Raw genomic sequence first — 24,059 nt, 5'->3', positions numbered from 1 at the left:
AAAATCTACTTATTTTTGACAAAATAAGTATTCTTCTACCATCGTTTTGAAGTTTGTTTTTGTTGCAGCGAATTCAAATTTAATTGACAGATCGTCTGGTAATCAGCTGAGCTGGAAGGGGGATCTTATACTTGGATCATGAACAAAACCAACTGTTCTATATTTAAAAGTCTATTTGACTTTCAAACTCTGAAGTTGATCAACCTTTTGCTAGGAACACAATTGGAGCGAACGACGAATTTCGCCCTACGCGGCGACAAAATGAGCCGTGTAAATTCGTCGTATGGAACACAATACTGACGAAATTATAAAACAGCTGATGAAGTTGTTTACTTTTTGCTCAGTAGTCTTTTGAGGCCAAATTATGCAAGAACTCATAATTCTTTACGTTCTCTATTATAATTTCACTTATGTCCATCATCTCTATTATAAATTCACTGATATCCATCTTCCCTCAGGCGCAAGTACACAAATAAATAAACAAATTAATTATGTTTTTTTAAACGAGTAACAGATAGTAGAGTGACCATAACAAATTTTAAAGTAAAAAGTAACTTTATTTACTAAAAACACATAAAATTCGTACAAGTATGGCCACCTTGTACTGCTTCGCTAATTGAATTCGCGGCGACCGACGAAATTTTCGCCGGCGCCGTGATTGTGTGCACTTCCATATACACATATGTTTTTATTGACGACGAACATACGCCGCGACAAATTCGTCGTTCGCTCCAATTGTGTTTCTAGAATGTTTATATATTCTTGCCTTTCCAAAATGGTATCATATGTGCTGATATCTCTTATAGTTCCAAAGATATATGTGATGCAAAATTATGGCTACGCGATCCATAGTATTTCTATACATTGTAATTTTGGTAGGTAGCCGGCCTTCGCCCGGAGCTTGAGATTTTCTCCTTTAGGGTATATCCAACACCGGCTACGCGATCCATATTTTTTCTAAACAATTTGCTTTCCGTAGGAATCATAATACCACCAGTTTGCTTCTTTACTTAACTGAGTTAGTGAGATCTAACACGAACCTTAAAAAGGATAATTGTTTCATTGGATTTAACAAGGGCATTTGATTCTCTTTCTCATCAAATATTACTCAGTAAACTGATGTATGAGTTCGATTTTTCTGAGACAGCTTGTAATCTTATTTGTCTTGTTCTTGTAATAATTGTCTTGTTCATGTTGGACAGTGGTGTTTTGAACATTGTCTGGTATTGAATCCGTCAAAGACAAAGGCTATTAAGTTTGGTAGTAATGCATATAATCTAAATATTGCTCTCGATGGTAATCTAATTAGTTTTGTAAGCTGTCACAGAATGCTGGGTATTTTGGTAGATGAGAAACTTTCGTTTGAGACTCATGTCGATTCCGTTCAGAGACGAGGTTTTGCTATTATTCGTAGATTATATGGTACTAATTTATTTTTACCATTGAGGGTTAAAAAGAGGTTGGCGAATGCTCTTTTAATGCCTCATATCAATTATGGGCTCGAGCTGGTTTCTGGTACAATAAATTGTATTTGTTTAAGAGTTAAACGTGTAGTTAATGTTATTGTAAGATTTGTGTATGGCTTGAAGAAACGTGATCACATCTCAAATTTTGTTATAGATTGCCTGGGAGTTTCTTTTGAGCAATTTTTATCTGTTAAGTTATTGCATTATTTTTACAAAACTATCAGAGGTGTTGTTCCTAGGTTTCTGGCTAACATGTTCAGTTTTTGCAGGTCAACTAGGAGTACTCAGATATTAATACCCAGAATAAATAACTTAACATTTGAAAAGTCTTTTATTGTACGTATTGCACGTTTGTGGAATTATCTACCTATTGAGCTTAGAATTTTTTCCCATTCTAATAATGCCTTTCGTTTGAGAATGTTGAATCATGTCCTGTATCCTGGTATATATACCAATTGGTTTCATTCTCGTTGTTTTGAGCTTTTATTTTTTTCATTTTACTCTTTTTTAATTTTTAAATTATTTTTATCGTCACCTTTATTGTTCACCTTTCTTAAAAAAATTTAATTGCTTGTTGTTGGTTATTTTGCCTCTATTGACTCATTTTTTTACTTTTGTTTTTTTTTTTTTTTTTTTTTTGTAGTTTTGGCTGGGCAGCCTTTTATAACTTTTTTTTTTTAATAATGTGATAGTTAATTATAAGTTATTTTGATTTTTTCTACTTGGTATTGAGTACCTTACTAATACAATTAATTGGCCTTGGAGAGTTTAGTATTAAGTATGAATTAAATAAAGAAAGAAAGAAATTTGGTAAGTAGCCGGCCTTCGGCCGGGGCTTGAGATTTTCTCCCCTGGGGTATGTCCTACACCGGATACGCGATCCATTGTTTTTCTAAACATTATAATTTTTGTAGGTAGCCGGCCTTCGGCCGGGGCCTTAGATTTTCTCCTCTAGGGTATATCCGACACCGGCTACGCGATCCATAGTTTTTCTAAACATTGTAAATTTGGTAAGCCTGCAATTTCTAATATCCCATAATGGGCCCATTTTCGACTTTTTATGGGTTGCTCAAAAAGTTTCGGTACAAAAATACCAATTTTTTTATTACTCTGGAACCGTTTAAAACCAACCCATCACATACCACGTTTTAGAAAGGTATATCCATAAGCTTTCAAATGATACCCATTTTGTATATTTCAGTTGTGTACAACCGGATAAAACCCGGATTTTGTATCCGAACTTTCGGGTCGAATAACCGGGTAACCCGATATTTCCCCCACAAAAAATTACCTTGCCGTAATCAGGTTAAAAAGATCTACACGTGGTAAAAATTTCAGGTTAATCCGAGCATAGCTCCTAAACTCAACTTAAGCCAAAATTGGAATGCATGAAATGTGGTTATTATTTACACCATCTTTGTCAATCAGAATCTTGGGGATTCCTATAGAAGCAGACACTCTAATGTCCATATCAGCTAATGCACCAAGAATACTATATTTGTTTACCTGCGTGAAATTAACAACGATGCTAAAAACGATAACATTGCCAACAGTACAGGGTGACTCAGAGAATTGTAATTTCACATTAAATCCTTTTTTAACGGTACGAAAGAAAAAAACTGCAACCGATTTAGAAAAAAATAATTTAAACAATTATGAGTGAAAATATCCATCAACAATATCCTTCGCCCTAATAAGACAAAATTTTCAATTTTCGTGACATACTAGTTTATGCTTGGGACTTCGCTACTGCTTGTCAGAACAGAAATCTGGCTCTGGAACCATTTACACCATAATATCAAATTAAAAAAGAGACCGATGCGAGCATTTCGATATTGAAACATGGTTTACAACTATAAAGTTTTCCTTTTGGGACCTAAACTTCTTGATAGTTTGTCTTATAGCCGGCGCGTGACATGAAAAAACGTAATACTAAATTTCATGAAAAATTATGTAAATCTGTCAAGACAAGAAAAACTCATGTTATAATAAAAAATGAATGAAGTTGTACAGGAAAATACATACAAACAATTATTAATGTTTTTTTTTTTTTTTTTTTTGCAGAATATACTTGACATATTGATTTACAAAAATACTGATGTATCTACTTTTCATGATCAATATGACATGCCATTCATAAAAGTATTTTTGAAATCATGTGGATCAAATTTTAATATCATATTTTTTTATATTAAAATCCATCAGTTAATTACATAACATTGAATAGCGCAAAGATGCTGTTCATAAAATGGATAAAAATATTTGTAACTCTAGTTTTACTTAGGACCAGAGATGGTCTCTTTGAAGGTTTTTTAGGTTTTCGACTGTCGAATTATAAAATATCATAAAATTCTAAAATACTGTAATATACCACATAATATTTCCCAAGTTGGTTGATAAACGTTTAGGTCGTATTATTGAAACCTCGTTGATCTTAATGAGGTTAGTTTCCCTGTGCATGTCTTCAAAATCTGGCAAAGTTACTGTAGGGAGCATAAAACCTCAAGCTGGAGTTTTTTCCAAAGACATTAAACTGTAAAGATTGAGCAAAATGTACATTGCTTTCTAACGTCTCTATCAAGCAATGGATCGTCGACGACATGCCAAAAATGGATTAACAAATATGTTATTCTGATATCGAAAAAAATAGTGATAAACTGGGGGAAAAAGGCAACATATAAAGTAGACATGGACTCAAAAACTTATTCCAGAGTATTTGGAGGTGTACATTTAATCAGTGAAAAAAATCCTATTAAAGTGACCGTTATGTTACGTTATAACATACAGCCTGTTCCACGATATCGAAAGAAAATTTGTGCGAACGAAGGCTACTCACTCACTTTCGTATCAGAATGCGTTCCACTAACATTCGTTCTTTTTCTCGCATAGCCTTACGTGACGCAGTGTTGATAAATATACCTTTGAAAACCCGTATTTAAGCAAAAAAGCACCAAATGACAGATTTAAGCGCGAAAAAGCAATAAAAATATAACCATACGTAAGCTGGCTCTGCCTGAACTGACAGTTCGGTTGTAAAAAAGAAATTGCAAATAAGCAAACAAAATACTATTCCCAGTGATTGAATTCAAATTATTTGTGCTCTTAAAAAAAAAAAAAATAAATGAATATTTCTGTAGCCCTATACTTTATGGTTGATGTGGAGGAGCTTCAAAATGAACTGTAAAGCCATTTAAGAGATGCTTCGAATAAATAAAAATTGCAATAAATTTTTAAAATTAATTGATTTTTTTTTTAAATGAAAATATATAATTAAAAAATTTGTTTAAACTATTATTTATTAACTATGAGTGGCTGGTTGGTACTGTTGAGATGTGATAGTCCAGGTTTGTACGTTTATTTGTTATTGTTGTTAGACATGTGTTTCTGGCGAAAAATAGTGAAAACTTTCTTCACTTAACGGCCTGGTAGGTGTTACTACTGCTACGGTCTTGATGGTGTTGTATCCAATTCCTCGAAGCAGTAGTCGATGTCGTCTGCATAGCCAAAAGTTTTACCGCTTGGTACTGCTGACTTCGATAAGAAGATTATCCGGTCAATTTTGTTTCCAGGTCCGTCAGACACTCAAATCGGTATAAACCGACACCTGTTCCTTGCAACCTTTTTTTTTTTTTGTTTTCAGCTATTTTCTTATTTGTGCGGGACTTTAGATTAGTCCAAGCCTGTAAATAATAGTGCCGGTTAGACAAATAGATTAAACCGAGTTTTCTGACTTTCATTTTTCCACTCTGCAATTGCGCGAGAAGGAGAACCCATGGTATTTAATTTGAAACATAATTTTTTCCAGTGGTCTTCAAGGGGTTGCTTGCTGCTTCCAAAAGTTGGCACTCGTCTGGCGAACTCAGGATTCTCCTCCATATATCCAACTAGTGCCCGCAGCTGTGCAGTTGATGATTCTTTCGTGCTGTAATTGAGGAAATAAAAAAATAAATGTTGTATAATTGCATTTATTATTTTTACTTACCTTTTTATTTCCATTTTCAATCAAGCTACTATATTTATGTTGAAAATAATTTCATGAATTGTAATCATACGACAGCAAACACACAAAAGTATATAATATACGTCAGAATTTCTGACGGACCATCTATGCTTAGGACTCCCTTCGTAGCCTGGTGAATGTCACAATGCGTTATTGTGATTGAAACACACAGAATAAACGATAAACAAATGTTGACATTAATTTGATTTTTCAAAACTTGCAGGAACACCCTGCTATTGCGCCATGGCCACTTCTATCGTACTCATGCGATGTTTCGAAAGCTATAGAACTCTATGTTTAGTTTTTTTTTTCTCGGTGGATGGATGAATTGGGGGAATGTTTTGGTCCTAGAGTTAATGTAAGCTACTGCAATTTTTGCTTTATATATATTATGATTTTTTTTTTTTGTTTATTTTGATGTTAGTGCTGAAATGGTGTTGTGTAAATTCTTTCAACAAGGAACATGTCGTTATGGCTCCAAATGTCATAAGGAGCACATTGATATCCGGCAAATCGTCAAAACAGACATAGAGTCGGCTCTTAATGGGAAACAGTGGCCTCTGTCTTGTTATGGCCCATTTAAAGACAAAATTGGCATTCCAAACTTTATCGAAGATCAACTTTTTGAGGAAGTTCGACTTTTGTGCTATGAAGCAAAACAAAATAACTATTTTGATCAATTTCACCAACAATTCAACAAAGAGATAATTGATGCTAATAGCAAAATGAAAGCTTTGTTGCAAATGACACCCGAAATATTGGATATTGTAATGAATTGTTATGACTCTACAGTTGGCAACAATGTTTCCCAACCGATTGGTGTATTTGAAAGTGGTGCTACATCTGAAGTTCCAGTGTTTGGTAAATCGCCAAGCACATCATTTGTACAGAACAACAACATGATTTCTGCAAATAACGGAGGAAACATATTTGGTTTTGGAAAAACCAATGCTCCAAATGTTTTTGAAGGTTCATCGTCGATGAATCAACCTCAATCATCTATTTTTGGACAAACCTCCAAAGTTGGAAACCCTATTTTTGGAGGGTCGACGTCGGTTTTTGGACAGCAGCAAACATCCTTAGCAATGAACAGTAATATTTTTTCACAACAAACATCTGGAACAGGTACGTTTCCCCACCAAAGTAATGTGCCACAACAGCATTCTCCGTTTCTTCCAGCCCAAGGTGGTAGCAACATTTTCAATCAATCGGGACCCTCTCCACAGTCTCCAAACATATTTACACAAGGAACAGTTCATCGCCAAACACAGGGGGTTTTTGCACTACCATCGACTCAGGCTGCACAACTTACATCACAAAATACTGTCGAGTTTGGTCAATCTGTTTCTCAAAATATGCCACAAAATTTGTTCACTCAATGTGGTCCACAACACTTTATTCAGAATGCGCCTACAGAGCCCTCAAATGTGTTCAAGCAACCCCAATTTAACCATGTTAGTGATCAGTCTATCAATCAGTCAAAAACTAGAAACGGAATCGCTGCAAACTCACTATATAGCCTAATGAAAGATCTTGCACAAGATGAAATTGAAGCCTTTAAAGCTGAATTCTTTCTTCCAGGAAAGTTACCTCTAAATCCACCTCCTAAGGAATTAGTTGACGTTTAATTGAGATTCAAAGCTAAGTAAAATTCGAAAATTTTGAACAAATCAAATTATTAATTTAAACTACATATATAAATGGCCTTTGCAGAATGATTAATTATACAGTCTTATTCTGAAGATTACTAGAAAGTCTTCTTCTTTAGAAACATTCCCATGTTCGCTCTGTTATAAACAATAAAAATATAACAATCACATCGCATTTTTACTTGCCACTTTACCCTGCCTTTACACTCCTACCTAATATTTCACGTACGCATTCGACGTTTCTATACCTTATACCATACTAGGGAGTATCGGCATCAATATTTTCAATGTTCTATCAACTCACACCTGAATAGAATTAACAGGCATCTCACGGGAACGAATTCCTTATGAAAGTGATTTTAATTCTGTATTTAGCTTCTTCAGAAAACGATTTTTTTCGGTTTCAAACCACTTTGAGCATCTTTAAAAAACTTTCAAGAAATAAACATATTGTTTCAATAAAAAAATTGTCAATATATAATTTTTAATTGTTTAAGCAAATTCTCATTGTTAACAAAGGTTTTCCCATAATTTTAATTTATTATAAACATGAATGGAATGCTGGGGTTATTCCACAAATTTGAGTCCATATTAGAAGGACAATATTGTTGTATACCAAAATTGCACCGTTTGTTACCCTTTAATGCATTTCTGCTGCAACGGAATGTGAAACAATTGATAATTGTTTTCATTATTATTCAAAATAATCGCACACATACACAAATTATATATATATATATGAGTTGACAGAGTAGGGACACCAAAAGTTAGCTTTATGTGGCGTTTCCACTGCACTTGATTCGCTCTCTATTCGTTGTTCGACCCTTAACTATGAAAAAACTACCTAATTCTTCACACAAAATTTCCTGAGCGAACACTCATATTTGTAAGTTGTTCAAATCAAATCACTCTCAGAACAACGAAAAAATATGTCCCATCCCTAACAAATGAGGGCATTTATCGAAAAAATAGATTATGACATTTAACAATTAAAAATAGAAAAAATTGATGAAATTTAAAAATTTTTGGGAAGACTGAAAATTATGAATGAAAACTACAATGTTGAATGGCGTATGTACATTCAAACGAAAGGAAATTTTGTTTTCTCTCTCATTCGAGGTACGCATTTGGTCCACGAGTTAAATTTTCCACAGACAACTGCAAACAAAAGAGGCAATATTTTCAAAATGTTTCTATCGGCAGAAAAAATGTTTGACAAGTGTCTCTCCAGCAGAAATTAAAAATGGAAAAACACAAACATTTGTTCAAAATGTCAACATTTACACAAAAAGCTGAAAACTTGAATGAAAATTGTAAAATTAATGATATAATAAATCTTTGGGAGGAAAACAATAATTTCTTCTATTCATATTAGTGAGAATTTCATGTATTTTCGTATAAATTCCCATTAAAATCCACAAACAAAATTTTTGAAAAAAGGAATTACTTTACTATAAATTACGAATCGTGCCGTATGAACGGTTTAATTCGTGTACCTAATTCTGAGAGCGAACAACGTTGTTCGGTTTCCAATGGAAACATGCTATTATTCTACATTCTTTATTGTGCCTTGGTAACTAGTGTCAAATTTGATAGGACTAAAATTCCTCGATGCATTTTTTCAGTATTGTGTTCATTACTTTGCTTCTCAATTACAGAAACAATCAAAACTCCCGGCATTATGTAAAATTTAGCAAAAAATTAAAAGAGTATTTAATTAATTCAAACAATTTCTACTTCTACAAGGTTTTGTAATCATTCGATTTAGCCAAATCGAATCGTAGTTAACCAAATCGAACGGATTTTGAATTACGGAATTTTGCACATTTTTAACAAGAAACAAAGAAAAACTCATAAACGCTGCTCACCTTGAGAATAGAATGTGTATATAATTCGAGGAAAATGTGAAATGTTACCCGATTTACTATCATAAAAATAAGTTCAGTAATAATCCTATATATATAATTTATTATTATCCTCTATACTTAATATAAATTAACTAATAAAATGTTGAATATATTGAATGTGGACACTTTTTTAATATATGACTCAAAATTAGCCTATATGTTTAATATAATTAAATTATTTTTTTACTTTTGAAAAATGTTGAGTGTGGGCAAATTTTTAATTGATAAAGATTAATATATCCCAAAGGTATTTGCTACAAGTCTTAAATATTTTCCATAACCTATGCTCAGCAAATAACATGGTGGAAGCATCGACACAGCTGCTGGGACAATGAACTGTCAAACCAATTTTGGAATTTAAAATTTTGAATGAAAAATTATTTAAATTTGTAAAAATTGTTGAAAACACAAATTAATAACCTCCGAATAACATCGTATAAGAAAACATAAAAATCTACTTATATTTGAAAAAACATTTAAAATTTTTTGACATATCAATGCTCCCAAGCTTTGATGCATCTACCTGTATTCTTCTGACATGGCAAATAAGTAACATTTTTTGCATGTGTTAATTACTTCATAAACATACTTTCAAAATTGTGAAATGTTACGCGATTTACATTCATATAAAGAAATATTTTGAAATAATGTAAATCCAGTAAAAAGTAAACAGGGGCCAGATCACCGCATTCGCCATCGAGTTCTGTTTCATATAGAGATACATTTCGATAGCTGTAAATTTTTGAATCACCGCATCCAACCGACTACATACTTTGTTTTCGATAGCATACCCAGCTAGCATTTGGAAGTTTGATTTTGAAAAAATCACTTTGGTGAATATTCTTCGAGTCCTTTTGTGATCAAAAAATTGTTTGACTCTCTTGTATGATCGAAATCGATTCGAAAATGGCTCTCTATAATGAGTAAAAAGAGATCAGTTTAATACACAACAACAAAATGTAGGGGAATTGAAAATCAATCATGAAAAAAATGAATCAATCAAAGAAAAATGATCATAATTGTATATTTTTGATCATATTTTACACAGATAAGTGTTTAAATGCCGCTTGTTTTGCTATGCATAACGGGTCATGTTGTTGCGTTTCTGGAGTTGACCTATTGCTTATTTATAAAAAGTGTGTGGAGCTGTAAACATTAAAAGTGTAAAATATTGAAAAGTGAAATAAAATATATTTAAAAAGTGTAAGTTAATTTGATTTTTTTATAAGGAAAATGTCAGCAAATCAAATAAAAAAATGGAAAAGTCTAAAATAAAAAGGATGGCAAAAAGAGGCAGGAAATTTAATTTTGAAAAAAAGAAATTAAACTGAAGTCGAGAATTATGAAGATAATGTCCAATTCCAAATTTTACATGCCTTCGATGATTTGGTTCAGCAAAATGAGACATACAACAATATGTAAGTATTTGATTTTTATTTAAAAGTATATTAATTAAGTACTACTGAAACTAATCTACAGTTTGTCAAATAATTCTTTGCAAAATTAAAAAAATTATTTTTTTTTTCATATATAAAGTAAAAATTTATTAAGAAAACTAATTTTTTTACATTTTTTTATACCCTCCACCTTGGAAAGGAGGGTATATTAACTTTGTCATTCCGTTTGTAACATCCTTAAATATTCGTCTTAGACCCCATAAAGTATATATATTCATAATCAGCATAAAATTCTAAGTCGATTTAACGATGTCCGTCTGTCTGTCTGTCCGTCTGTCTGTCTGTTGAAATCACGATACAGCCCACATTATTTGACGTAGAGCTCCAAAATTTAGCTGAGCTATTTGCATTGTGTCTAGGATGGTTGGTATTGAAAATGAGATATATCGGTCCACGTTCTGGTATAGTCCCCATATAACGGTACCTCCCGATATTCGGTATTTTGATGATTTATGCCACGTTTTTTCACGGATTTGTCTTAAAATTGGTATTTGTAGGTCATAGCAGGTCCCTGAGCATGTGGCAAAACATTGCATGTATGGGTCCAAAATTTGGTATGGCCCCCATATAACGGTACCTCCAGATATTCGGTAATTTGATGATTTTTGCAACATTTTTTCACGGATTTGTCTGAAAATCGGTATTTGTTGGTCATAATGGGTCCTAGTTCGTGTGGCGAAACATTGTAATTATAGGTCCACGTTTTGGTGTAGCCCCCATATTACGGTACCTCCCCATAATCGGCATTTTAATGGTTTTTGCCACATTTCTTCTAATGTTTATTTTACCCTAAGGTGGAGGGTATTAAAAGTTTGGCCCGGCCGAACTTAATGTTTTTTTACTTGTTTATTATATATTAGATTTAATAGTAAATATTGATATTTATGAAAAAAAATTATAGGTTTCTACAATAAATAAAAAAATAAAATACAAAAACAAAATAAAAGCAAATATTTCCTTGTCAATAAATTCTTTGCAAAACGAAAACTCATAGTAGAATTACAACAGAAACTTTAAAATTTTTTTACTATGAAGGTTAATATTTGGTATGGTGTCCATTAGCATCCATGACTGCCTTTAGCCGACGCGGCATCGACTGTATTAGTCCATTTATATCGTAATATTTAGGAATTTTCTGCCATTCTTCTTGTATTGCTTTGACTAAAGCGTTTTTATTGGTAGGACCGCGTTTTGCAACCTTTTTCTTCAATAATGCCCACAAATTTTCTATGGGATTTAAGTCTGGACTTTGGGGAGGAGCGTCAATAACTTTGCTGCAATTATAAAGCAACCAGGTCCTGCAAAGCAACGATTTGAGTTTGGGGTCGTTGTCCTGATACAACTTATACTTAAGTTTATTTGGCTTTTGAGGATCAACAAACCCGAAACTTTTGGCACTCCTGGATAATTCATTTTTCAGAATGTCCAAATAATATTCTTTCGTCATAGTTTCGTTAAAAATACGCAGCTCCCCAACGCCCTTTGAATAAATACAACCCCACACCATTACAGAGAGCTTGCCAAACTTAACTGTTGGTATTATATTTTTTGTTGAAGTGCAGAGTTTGGCTTTCTCCATACTTTACTGGGTCCGTCATGATGGTATAACATGATTTTTGTCTCATCGCAAAAAATTACGTCGTTCCAGTACTCCTCAGCATTTGTAACATTATTAATAGAAAATGTAAGCCGCTTCTCAATGTTAACAGCAGAAAGCAATGGCTTCTTTCTGGTTACATGAGACGAGTACTTGTGGATTTTTAAGACTTTTCTAACAGTCTCGTGGCTCACTTCCTTATGACACTCATTTTTTATGTCCAATGCCAACTGCCTTAGACTTGTTTGCGGATTTTCTTCTATTTTTTTTAAATTTTGGACTGATCGCGTCTGTTGAGTTTGGTGGTCTTCCCTTAGAATTGTTAAGGTGCAGACGATTTTCTTTTTCTGCACGATCAATTATATTATATATGGTCCTCAATTTAATATTAAACATTTCCGCCAATTCTTTTGCCGTTTTTCCCTTATAATAGTTGTAATAAACTAACTGAATTAAATTATCATCAACTCGTTTTCCAGGCATGGTTAAAATCGCAGTTTCTGTTTAAATGTGCACTTGTCCAAATAATAAATCGTATTAAAATATTAGTGGAGAGCAAATTAAAGAAGCAGACCAAACTTTTTTTCGAAAATGATGTACCGTTATTTAGTTGTGTTTTCCTTTTCGACCTATGTTTACATTTTGCAAAGATTTAATTGACAAGAGAATATTTGCTTTTGTTTTGTTTTTGTTATTTTTTGGTTTGTTTTATATAGAAATTTACATGTTTTTTTATTAATGTCAATAGTAACTGTCACCTTTAATATAAAATAAAAGAAAAAGTGTAAGAAAGTTCGTTTTTGTTTATACATTTTCAGTTTAAATATCAAAATTACGACTTTTTTGCATTTTGCAAAGAATTATTTGACAAACTGTATATTAACCTAATCGCAGCCACACAATTATTCTTATATATTCTAATACTGAATGAAGAACATTGCAGGGCTGCTTGTAATTTCATTCAAGTGGTATTGTGCATCTACGGAGCGCATTGATATCTGTGCGTGTGGGTCATAGCCTTTATTATCTCACACATTATCGTATGCGTCAGCGCACAAGATCATCCAATTGTTCACTGTGGTGTTTTATGGCGGCTGGGAAATATGTAATTTTAGAATATTTATTGATTATTGCTAGATTTTCCCAGCGCCTCAACCGCACTCAAAAGTATGTACAAAGTATTTTGTACATTCTCCCGGGCGGCTTAAATGTGTATGTTAATAGTGGACTGTATTTTATTAAATTGAAAAATTGATTGTCACGAAATATTTAAATATAAAAATATATATAACTAAATATAGAAATGATGTAATATTCATTTAGGAAACCCCTTCCAGGAAACAACTCCACTGCTTTGCCCAGTCTCTCTTGCTGATACCACCACCTTTATCAGCCGGCTTCATTTTCCATGCTGCATTAATAGTCCATCTATGCAGACCGCCATCATTCACGTCGGAAAGGATTACCATTGGCCCCATGGTACGCTCTGCTTTGTCGTCTTCCCTTCTTAAGGTTATTGGAGGTTTGTAGTTGAGTTCTCTCTGGTAATATACCACTTTTCGATTACTTTTAAGTGACTTTATATGTCCCTCCCGGAGTGGTTTTTCATCAGTCAGTGTGGGTGCGACACCAGAATTTCCTTCCACATCTCGTTCCTCAAAATGAGGACTTGCCGGCGGGAAAAAAATTTCTGAATTTCCTTCCAAGCTTGTTATCTGTTTTAGTTCGACAGCATTATGTCCCTCTCTTACACTTGATAGTTGTTTGGACAAGTCATCTTTCCCAGCTTCGACGACTTGCCTTTTTTTGTTCCTTGTCCCCTTTTTTATTTTTGCTGGAGTGCTGCATTAGGAACATCTGCTCAATTTCTTCCATAATCGGCTTTATTTGCTCCTGCTGCAGCATCACCTTCTGGAACGCCCGAAACTGTTGCAGCATTGTTGCTGTCAGGATGCCAGGATTTTCGAGCTCAATGCCTCCTGACGCTGTTGTTTTGTCCGCTTTCTGAAGCTCACGCTCCCCCTCTTGGAGTTTTTGTTTTTGGAACTCATTTTGCATCATCTTTTGTTTTGTTGTTGTATATTTTTCTTCTTTGTTTCTTTTGTTTTTTTGACGTTGCCTTCTTGGCTCTTTTCCTTTTTTTTAATTTGTTTATTTTTAAGTTGGGACTTTTAATGTCCTCTTTTCAGAATTGTATGTTTTCTTATTTTATTGGGACTTTTGTTGTCCTCTTTTCACTTTGGTTTTGCCCCTATGGCTTTTTTATTTATTTTGCCCCTGTGGCTTTTTTGCTTTGTTTTTGCCCCAATGGCTTTTTTATTTAATTAATCCCTTCGGCTATTTTTAAAATGCCCCTATGGTCTTACATTTAAAATGCTTCAACGGATATTCTTTTCTGTAGAAATTCTCCTCTTCTTCTGAAGAATAGCTACATTTACTTGTAGAGAGTCTCTTACCACTGGTGGGGGAAAACTCCTACAATTTTCTCTTTTGTGGCCGCTAGTTCTTTTCACTTTATAAAAAAGTGAAGGCTCGATTGACTTTATAAAAAGTGAAGGCTCGATTCTGATTTTTATTTAAAAGTATATTCCTTAAGTACTACTGAAACTAATCTATCTTAACCTAATCGCAGCCACACAATTATTCTTATCTATTCTAATACTGTATGGAGAACATTGCAGGGCTGCTTGTCATTTCATTCAAGTGGTCTTGTGCATCTACGGAGCGCATTGATATCTGTGCGTGTTGGTCATAGCCTTTATTATCTCACACATTATCTTATGCGTCAGCGCACAAGATCACCGAATTGTTCACTGTGGTGTTTTTGTACAGATTATCTTTTAATTAACTACTTAACATTATAGTTATATAGTTTTCTTATAAGCTATTTCCAGAATTTATTGCCAAAACCGGCGGTGAAGGACCCACACAATTCCATCGGGCTCCAGTTCGAAAAGTTTTTTTCAGATAATTTAGTCTGCCTATACAACTGGATAAGGACCAACGTAAAGCCGAGTGCAGAAAAGTCCTTTTTAGTGACGATAATCAAAAGTAAGTATTTTCAAAGCGAATATAAAGAATTAGTAAAATGGACAAACGCTTAAATATTTTATTTCAGATATTTGTAATCTGAAACAACAAGGATGTGTATACAATCCTTCAAAAACATTTTGCTCACGCTAAAGATCGGGTGATGAAAAGAATAAGTCCGGATCAAATTTCCAGATTTTTTTTTTGATTTTTAGTTTTTTTGCTATAATTTTTTTTACCAAGTCTAGGAAAAATGGCATTTATTGAAATGAAGAATGTTGTTTATATTACACATGAAAATGAACATGGAAAATACAAGTACACATTAATAATTTTAAAGCTGAATTATTTTTATTTTAAATAAACATTTATACAAACATATATGAACATATTATTTTTTCACGGCACATCCGAATATTAAGAAATCACGTTCGTGATTCGTAAAATCGTAAATACTCATAAATGACTCGTTTTAAGACAAATGTGACTTAAAAAAGACCCCTTAATGAATATACATATGAGTGATATATGACACTTAAAAGACTAACAAATTACTCTCTAAGGACTCACTCACTATTTAGAAGAGTCGCGGTAGGTCACGTTTTTCTCCCGACAAATGTGTATTTTATAATCAGCAAATGCGCTCATTTTAGCTTTCCAGGATCAAAAAAGACTCGAATGTACTAAGATGTTGTGTCCACTGCAATTGGAATTTTCGAAAAAAAAGTTGTGCTCATTATCCAGTTGTGTGCTCGCTTTCCAGGTTTACTCGTTACTCGTGCAAATTTTTAAAATCTGCAAGTTGTGCTGAATTGTGCTTGCCTAGCACAAATATATTGGAAGGTTGTTTCTCAACTCATTACTCGTTAACATCAATATCGCTTATTTATCAAAAAACTAAAAGTTGTGGTGAATTGTGCACTCATTAAAATCGAAAATATATATTTGTGAAAAATCGCTGTAATGATACACGTTATATTGTGGGGAGTTGTTTCCATAATATGGGGAACATTGTACAGCAGCCAAGAACGAACTTTGTACGCCTTATGCTTGGGATCGTTATCTTGGTAGAACTGCCGGCCTTCGCTAAGACCCAATTTTTCCACACATTTTGGTATATTGTCCTTTAAAATGCTAGGCGTATTTTCGGATTTCAGAATGTAATGTACACTTACATTTTTTATGGGGTAGTTTCTAACTCACATATCCTACATGATATTAAAAAGTAGAGGTCGAACTGAAGAATATGGAAATAGGATTTTAGAGCTCATAGAAGCTTGAGGTTTAAAAAGTATGCATGCATGGAAATACAGTAGACCACGCAAATACTAATCTTAATAAAAACTATCAATTGACCTGAAAATTAAAAAAAGCGGACAGCCATGGTACAATAACAGAATGTAGAATAATGCTGCCTACTATATTATTATGAATAGTAAAGTAAACATTTTGAAATTATTTCAAATACAGTTGAAACAGAAATGCATAGTTTCCATATTAATGGGCATCAAACTGAACAATTTTGGGATAAAACAATATTGTCCTTCTATTTTGGACTCAATTATGTCGTGGTTTTAATTTCAATATTAGAATTTTATGAAAAGAAAAGCAAGCCGTGTATATATGTCAAATTTGTTCTAATTTCTTCCAATAATTTATGTATACATTCATTGTAATTTGATCTGTTTGTTAATATAGAAGGGTCTACGAGTGTAAGATTTTTTATTATATATTACTGTACAAAATACTTTGTACATACTTTTGAGTGCGGTTGAGGCGCTGGGAAAAACTAGAAATAAACAATCAATATTCAAAAATTACATATTTCCCAGCCGCCATAAAATACCACATGAGAACAATTCGGTGATCTTGTGCGCTGACGCATACGATAATGTGTCAGATAATAAAGGTTATGACCCACACGCACATATATCGATGCGCTCAGTAGATGCACAAGACCACTAGAATGAAATGACAAGCAGCCCTGCAATGTTCTCCATTCAATAATAGAGTAGATAAGAACAATTGTGTGGCTGCGACTAGGTTAAGTTAGATTAGTTTCAGTAGTACGTAAGGAACATGTATTTAAAAATAAAATCAGAATTGAATCAACAGCCAAACCATTCGGTTGGTTTTCTCTTCTCACTCAATTACATTTTCATGAATTTCAATTTTTTATCTAGAATTTTATTTTGGTAACTAATCCCTCGCTGATATCGTTTATCAAAGGCCCTTACGTGTTTTTTCTTACGTAAGAAACATTTTCTTTATTCAAATTGGAATAATTTGGAGATCAGATTGCATAAATCTTTTGGGAATTTGTGAGATAGAAGAAGGATATTTGGAATCAATAACAATGTCGGTCTTTCTTTGCTTGGTGAAAGGCACAGCGAATTAAAGTCGGTCTTTCTTTGCTCTTTGTGAAAGACACAGCGAAGTAATTTTATTGTCTGGATTTTGTGCCGAATTTTCAATTCAAGTCCAGAACAGTAATTATTTTAATATTATATGTTTTTATGTAGTGGTAAAATTACATATGCCGAAATGCCGCTACATCGATCTCTGCAACGTCCAATGAATTTGGAAAGGTCTGAAAAATTAAATCCTGATAATGAACAGATTGAACCTAGTACATCACGTGCAACGATTGAACCATCGGGTTCGCAAACGACTAACACGCCATTCAATTGTTTTGAACAGGTAACCCAACATTTTACTAGACAATTTGAAGAAATGCAAATCTCCATAGCACATCAAACGAATGCATTTCAGTCATTGATGGTGACAAACAGTATCAAATACGGGAATCTTTAGCGTCTTTAGAAAGCTTCAATATTTGTCAAATAACAATGTTGTTAGTACCACTATTCCGACAACTGCCTCTGCTAGTATAACTACCTCCACATTTTCTATTTCTAATACCACAACGTCCACAACATCATCGACGATTTCATCTATTCCAAACCCTTATGGTGGAATGTTTCCTGCCTATTACGCAAAGCCTTTAATTTGCTCCGGTCAACGTTTGTTGAAACTTTCAACTGCACCACCGCGGAACTTGCTTATTCGGACTTGCATAATGTCATGCGATTACGAAATGCTTTACAAGGAAAGGCGTTGAAACGGTGGTATCATTATTATCACACTCCAGAAACGTCTCAGCAATTACGAAAATCAGATTGTGATGGGCTATAAAATTTTGCAATTAAAGTAATCAATATGACCATATTCATATAGTCGGCTGGAGGTGACAATCACTTAGCAAATCCATTCATCTTGAGCGAGTTAGTTTCAAAACTGCCAGCTTAAAAAATAATTCAATGGACTGAAAATGTCTTAATATGATAAATATTCTAAGCATAGTTGATTTATCAAACTGGTTGAAAGTTATACGCAAAGTAGTCAATATGGCATCTGATTCATTACCAGTTACTGCGAATGTTTTTGAAAAACAGTCCAACGGATATGCTTGTATAAGTTCCACAGTGGAAAGACAGCCCTGCAAACTTTGTGGACAACAGTGCAAGAATCTGGCAGTTTGTGATAAGTTCACAAAATTACCTCTGCAAACGAAATGGGAGAAGGTTAAGGCGGTGGGAATATGTTTCTCAGGTCTAAAAGAAGGTCACCGAATGTTTTTCTAAAAAAGAAATGCGGTGTCAATTCATGTCATCATAGATTGTTGCATGCTGATTTTGAAAAAGGTGGAGAAACCTGTTGGAGGAATTAATAAAACATAAGTTGTGTTCCAGAACCTGCAAATTAGTACTAATTAGCACTAATTCTGCTACAACGCGTTCCCGTACTCCAAAAACAAGCAAAACTTGCAGCTCTCTCGAGAAAAAAATTGCGCTGAGTGGTGCACATTTCTGCTTGTTTTAGCTACATGAATTTGGCCGAGCAGAAATGTGCATATTGTAAATTTGACATTTAATTGGCAGGGCTAACAAGGTTGAAAAATGTATTGATATATTTCAATAAAGAAAATGATCAACTTGAAAACTAAAGGAAAAACTAATATTTGTCGTGCAAAAAACAAAAAGAGAAAATATGGAGCAACTGATGTATTCACATTTGGATGATTCCAGCAGTGAAGAGGACTGGCTGAATGAGGAATCAGATTATTAATTATTATTATAAATTATTAATTTTAACTTATCGTCTTCAATACTCATTTTTTAAATTTTGGCGCTCTTTTCAGTAAGGTTTCACCAGTTCGATTTAGGCTGTTTACTTTTGGAATTTTGAATTTTGACATTTTATCGCATTTCTGCTTATTTTCCGTTCCCTTATTTTTTGAGCAAACCTAAATGAGAATGACATTTCGAACTGTTCTCTCTTCTGCTAGTTTTACTATTAAAAAAGTACTGGAACACAACTATATAAAATATCGGATTTGCAATCAAATGCCTCACGAAATTGCTTATATGGACCAAATGGATACGAGGAAATATATGCCTTTATAGATGATGGGTTGACAAAGACGTCGTAAAAATTTGGGTATTACTAGAAAACCTGATGTCCTTGAATTACAGTGGTCAGGCCTCTTGGGAAGTAACGCAGGTTGTAGATTTGGTCATTAACAGTGCTGAAAAGGATGCAAACAAATTTTCAGTGAAAAATGTGAATGTTACTTCTAACTTGAATTTACCAGCACAGAGTTTCAATATGAGCTATATGCTAGAAAGATATCCAAATACCCCCGTTTGATAATTAACTATATAATATGAAGTCGAAAATAATAGTAAGCTTTTTCCATGTATTTTTGACTGTCCCAGTGGAACAACCTAAGATGTTTGGTTCATTAGGGCCAATAACCTCAAAGTCTAGATTGGGATGGGTTATTTACAGGCCGAAGGGAAAAATTGTATTTGCTTTTGCTGCCGTGGCTTACTGGAGAACAAAATGTGGACAAAATAACATTCAAAAAACCTTTGTCATTGGAAAAACTTATTGTGCACCACTTCGTTATTAGTCCAAGACTTGAACTACAAGAAGCAGTAATGGCCGCTCGTATGAAGGAAACTATTGCAAAGAATCACGAATTTGGGAATTTTCAGACGTATTTTTGGAGTGATTCTCGTACAGTTATACAATGGATATAGTCTGATCACCGTAAATATAAGCAGTACGTAGCGAATCGGATGGCGATGGTGTGCATCACCTCAAAATACTACCGATAAAAGTACTCGAGCAATGTTTCCGATACGTTACGAACCGGAAAGCGTATGGAAGAATGGTCCGTCGTTCCTTTATCAAGAAGAGTCTGAATGACCCACAAATGGCGTCCCAAAGAACAAGGTTGACACGTCAAAGGAACAGTTGAACTTGAAGTTTGTTGTGGGTACCGTAAATCAAACGTTTGATATTATTGATAGAATGAGTGGTTATCGCAATATTTGAAAATTCGACGACAAATTGCATGATTTAAAAATATATCCAACATTAGTATTTGAAAATTCAAATCATATGAGGAAACCTATCTATTGAATATGAAACGGAGGCTGAAACTATTATATTGCAAGAAATTTAAAAGAAATTATTCAGTGAAGAATACATATTGCTGAAAAAAAAATCAATTAGACGGTCCAGCTAAGTTGTATCATTAAATCCGTATTTAGATGAGAAGGGACTCATTAGAGTTAATAGCCGTTTAACAAATGCAACCATTTTACTAGATCACACAATAAAGCCTTTTATTTTGTTCAAGAGGCACAAATACACTCAACTGATTGTTGCCCTTTACCATCGAACAAATTGTCATCAAAACTCGATGGGAGTGATATGCAATGTAAGGGAAAGGTTTTGGATTCCGTCTATTCGAACTGTTTTGAAAACAGTCGAAGCACAGTGCAGCCTATGTATTTGTATCAATTCAAATGGCTCCACTTCCTAAGGACAGAGTTACGCCTTTCGATCATCTTTTTCGTACTGCGGTGTATATATTTTCACTCCTTTCGACGTAAAGACAAGAAGATGTACTGGGGTCGTAGGGTTGCCTTTCAACAAGGGCAATACAAATGGCAAGCTATTAAAATGGAACGAACTTCGTTGGCATTAAGAAGGAATTAAGGAATGAAGCTCATTTTTTAGATCACAACGAAATTACACGAAATCTTACACCTCTTGGTATAAAAAGGATTTTAATACACCAGCTGATCCTAGTTAAGGTGGATCGTGGGAAAGATTATTAAAATCCCTTAAGAAAACTCTGCGAGTACTGCTTGGAAATATTAATCCGAAACTTGATGTATTCCAAAGTATAATAATAGAAGCAGAAAACATCGTAAATGGGAAACCACTGACGCACATTTCATTGAAGCCAGACCATCCCGAGCCCATCATCCCAAATCATTTTTATTGGGATTGAGTAATTTAACACAAGCTCCGGCTAACTTCGAGATAAAATTGATTAACTCAAGGAAACAATGTCGTATCCGTCAAAATTTTAAAAAAAATTTTGATTACGATGGATAAAGGAATACCTGCAAGAGTTAAATGGTGTTTGCCGACGAAATCATTAGAAGTGGGTGTTTAATATTGCTTTTAATTGACCCCTGGTTTGGTCCTTCATTGTTAGTTGAAATGTACACGCTACGGTTTATTGCAACCTTGTGCTGGCGCCTTTAACATTTTAAGCAGGCGAGCAATTATTTGTCACTTGTTTTATCGCCTCCTTTAGACATCAAGTAGTATTTCGCTGTCATTCGGACAGATAACACCCGCAATATCGTTTACATAGAAAGCCATATTGTTGCCAAAGGTAATATCGTTACCAAACTAGGAATAAATAGTTATCTATTATATTAAGAAAACCCTTGTGTTTTATTTTTCTATTTTACATATCAACCTACGGTCCAATACTCGACGCATTCGGCATTTCACTCCCATTGGCGGAGCCCCCTCCGGCTCTTTTCTTCGAGCCGGATATTCCAGCCTTCTTGGACGCTTTTGGAATCCACAACATACAGTCCATTACTCCTGCATAACAAGGTACGGAAAATGTAACAAAAAAACATTTGCATTTGGCAGAAAATAAATATAGCGCTTCTTTTTCCCATTTAGCACATTGGCAACAATTAATAGAAAATTTATCGTTGCTTAACAAAAAATAAATAAAACAGCGCCTGTATTAGTTACTGCAAAAGATTGCTGGTGTTGCAAGGGAAATAGTTTCGCAATTCCCTTTAACTTTAGTTTCTCGTTCGCATTAAATGCATTGAATGATGAGTACGTCAATATTCGAATTTTGGTACATCATCAGTTGTCATCATTATTTTGCCTTCCGATTCTCAACAAGGAAACAATCTCTTGTTTGAAAGAGTTTAGATTTGGAATTAATCGTTGTATCTCCTCAATGTCGACCTATAACATTCCCACCGATCAATGGGATCCGATATTTTTATTTCTTTGCCTTCAACGTTTACCGAAAGAAACTCCAATTCTGTGGGAACAAGGCTCTTTCTACGTGAAAAGATTTAGACACCTCACCTTTCGTGGAAAGATAAACACGCATGTGTGTTTGCAAAATTATAATACAAATCGATTCCTTTGCATAATTCAAATTCGTTTAATACTGCTACCAAGTCCAACTCTAAATGTTCGTCTTCCCCTTCAATTGGAAAATCGTGTCCTCTTTGTAGTGAGAAAATCCATAGGCTTCATTTGTGTCTGAAATTTAAAAAAAAAAATTATGCCCCGCAAATGGTCAAGCGCCAAGGTCATTGTATAAATTGTTTAGTAAAGGGACATACATTTGTAAATTGTGCTAGTAAGAATAGTTGCTTGAATTGTGGTCAAGTCATCCGAAAACCGAATAGTTCTATTCCGGTTCTGACTCCAATGGCTTCTTTAAGCGCATTAAAATCGTTGTTGTCAGCTTTAGCCCTAGTTTTTCGACATTTTAACGAGTAATTATTTGTCAATTGTTTCGCCGCCTCCTTTAGACATAAAGTAGTATTTCGCTGTCATTCGATCAGACAACACCCGCAATATCGTTGCAAAGCACATATCGTTGCGCATAGAAAGGCATATCGATGCCAAAGGTAATATCGTTACCGCTCACCAAATTAGGAATAAATACTTGGTTATATATCAAGAAAAACTCTTGTTTTATTTCTTTTTTTATATTTCACGGCCCACTGCTTGACGCATTCGGCGTTTTACTCCTATTGGCGGAGCCCCCTCTGAGCTAAACAGTAAGAGATGTTGCAATTTTACGTGATGAAAGCCTGCTTAGATCCAAATAGCAGCAATGTCAAGTATTGAAAATGTATTATGGTACGGATGGATTAGCTCGGCCAGCTGATGTTAAAATGAATGACGGATTATTGAGAAGATCAATTTCCAAGCTGGCGAAATTGAATTTCATAGAAAATTAGTGAATCACCGTGGTTGATTCACGGGCGGCGATGTTGTTTATATACTAAAGTAAATTAAATATAATTAAATATAATGCCATGTTTACGTTAGAACTTTTTGTAGGGTTAACCCATGGTACAATGATATCAAGGTAGGGCAGAACTACCATATGATTTCAATTTTTTTATTTTCTTGGCTTAATATGTCATCTTTATTTGTTTATGTATGTGTTTTCCTTTCAATAACAAAAAAATTGTTCAGAAAATATTCAAATTCGGGTGTTTTCAAAATGTTTATTTCAACGTATGCATCGACAAAATCTAGAGTTTTCGTAGCGAAATATTCCTTCAGAGATATATAGTACATGATTTTGAAAAGAAGTGTTGACCTTTCATTCAGTTATCGCGTTTTTTCAATTATTTATTCAAAATAAATGCAACAAGTTGATTGAATTTTTATTGTTTTGATACTAATTCTGACAGTACAAGCCAAACAGGTAGACCTCTATACTTGCAATTTTTTCAAAGTTGACCTACCTTCTCTTCATTGTACCATGGGTTAACCTACTTTGAGAGGGTTTATTTGAAGTAAA

General features: G+C 34.0%; 1 protein-coding gene and 1 long non-coding RNA gene across 3 annotated transcripts; one reads left to right on the top strand and one right to left on the bottom strand.

Moving 5' to 3' along the window:
- Positions 1–4,811: 4,811 nt before the first annotated feature.
- Positions 4,812–5,722, bottom strand: LOC105262166 (uncharacterized). Its single transcript, XR_009343318.1, has 2 exons — positions 5,449–5,722; positions 4,812–5,388 (listed from the first exon to the last, which is right to left on the bottom strand). It is a non-coding gene; the product is annotated as an uncharacterized LOC105262166 (long non-coding RNA).
- On the top strand, positions 5,689–7,290 carry LOC101896661 (nucleoporin NUP42). Of its 2 annotated transcripts, XM_005188904.4 has the most exons (3): positions 5,689–5,824; positions 5,891–6,591; positions 6,646–7,290. In XM_005188904.4, exons 1-3 carry the CDS (start codon positions 5,760–5,762, stop codon positions 7,092–7,094), a joined length of 1,215 nt encoding a protein of 404 aa, XP_005188961.2. In that variant the 5' UTR covers positions 5,689–5,759; the 3' UTR covers positions 7,095–7,290. The 2 variants fall into 2 exon arrangements, with proteins under 2 accessions (XP_005188961.2, XP_005188960.2); XM_005188903.4 differs by having other exon boundaries at positions 5,891–7,290.
- The last annotated feature ends 16,769 nt before the right edge of the window (positions 7,291–24,059 follow it).

The sequence above is a fragment of the Musca domestica genome, unplaced genomic scaffold (genome assembly GCF_030504385.1).
Source record: "Musca domestica strain aabys unplaced genomic scaffold, Musca_domestica.polishedcontigs.V.1.1 5, whole genome shotgun sequence".
Lineage (NCBI taxonomy): Eukaryota > Metazoa > Arthropoda > Insecta > Diptera > Muscidae > Musca > Musca domestica.
This window is presented reverse-complemented; position numbering and strand designations above follow the sequence as displayed.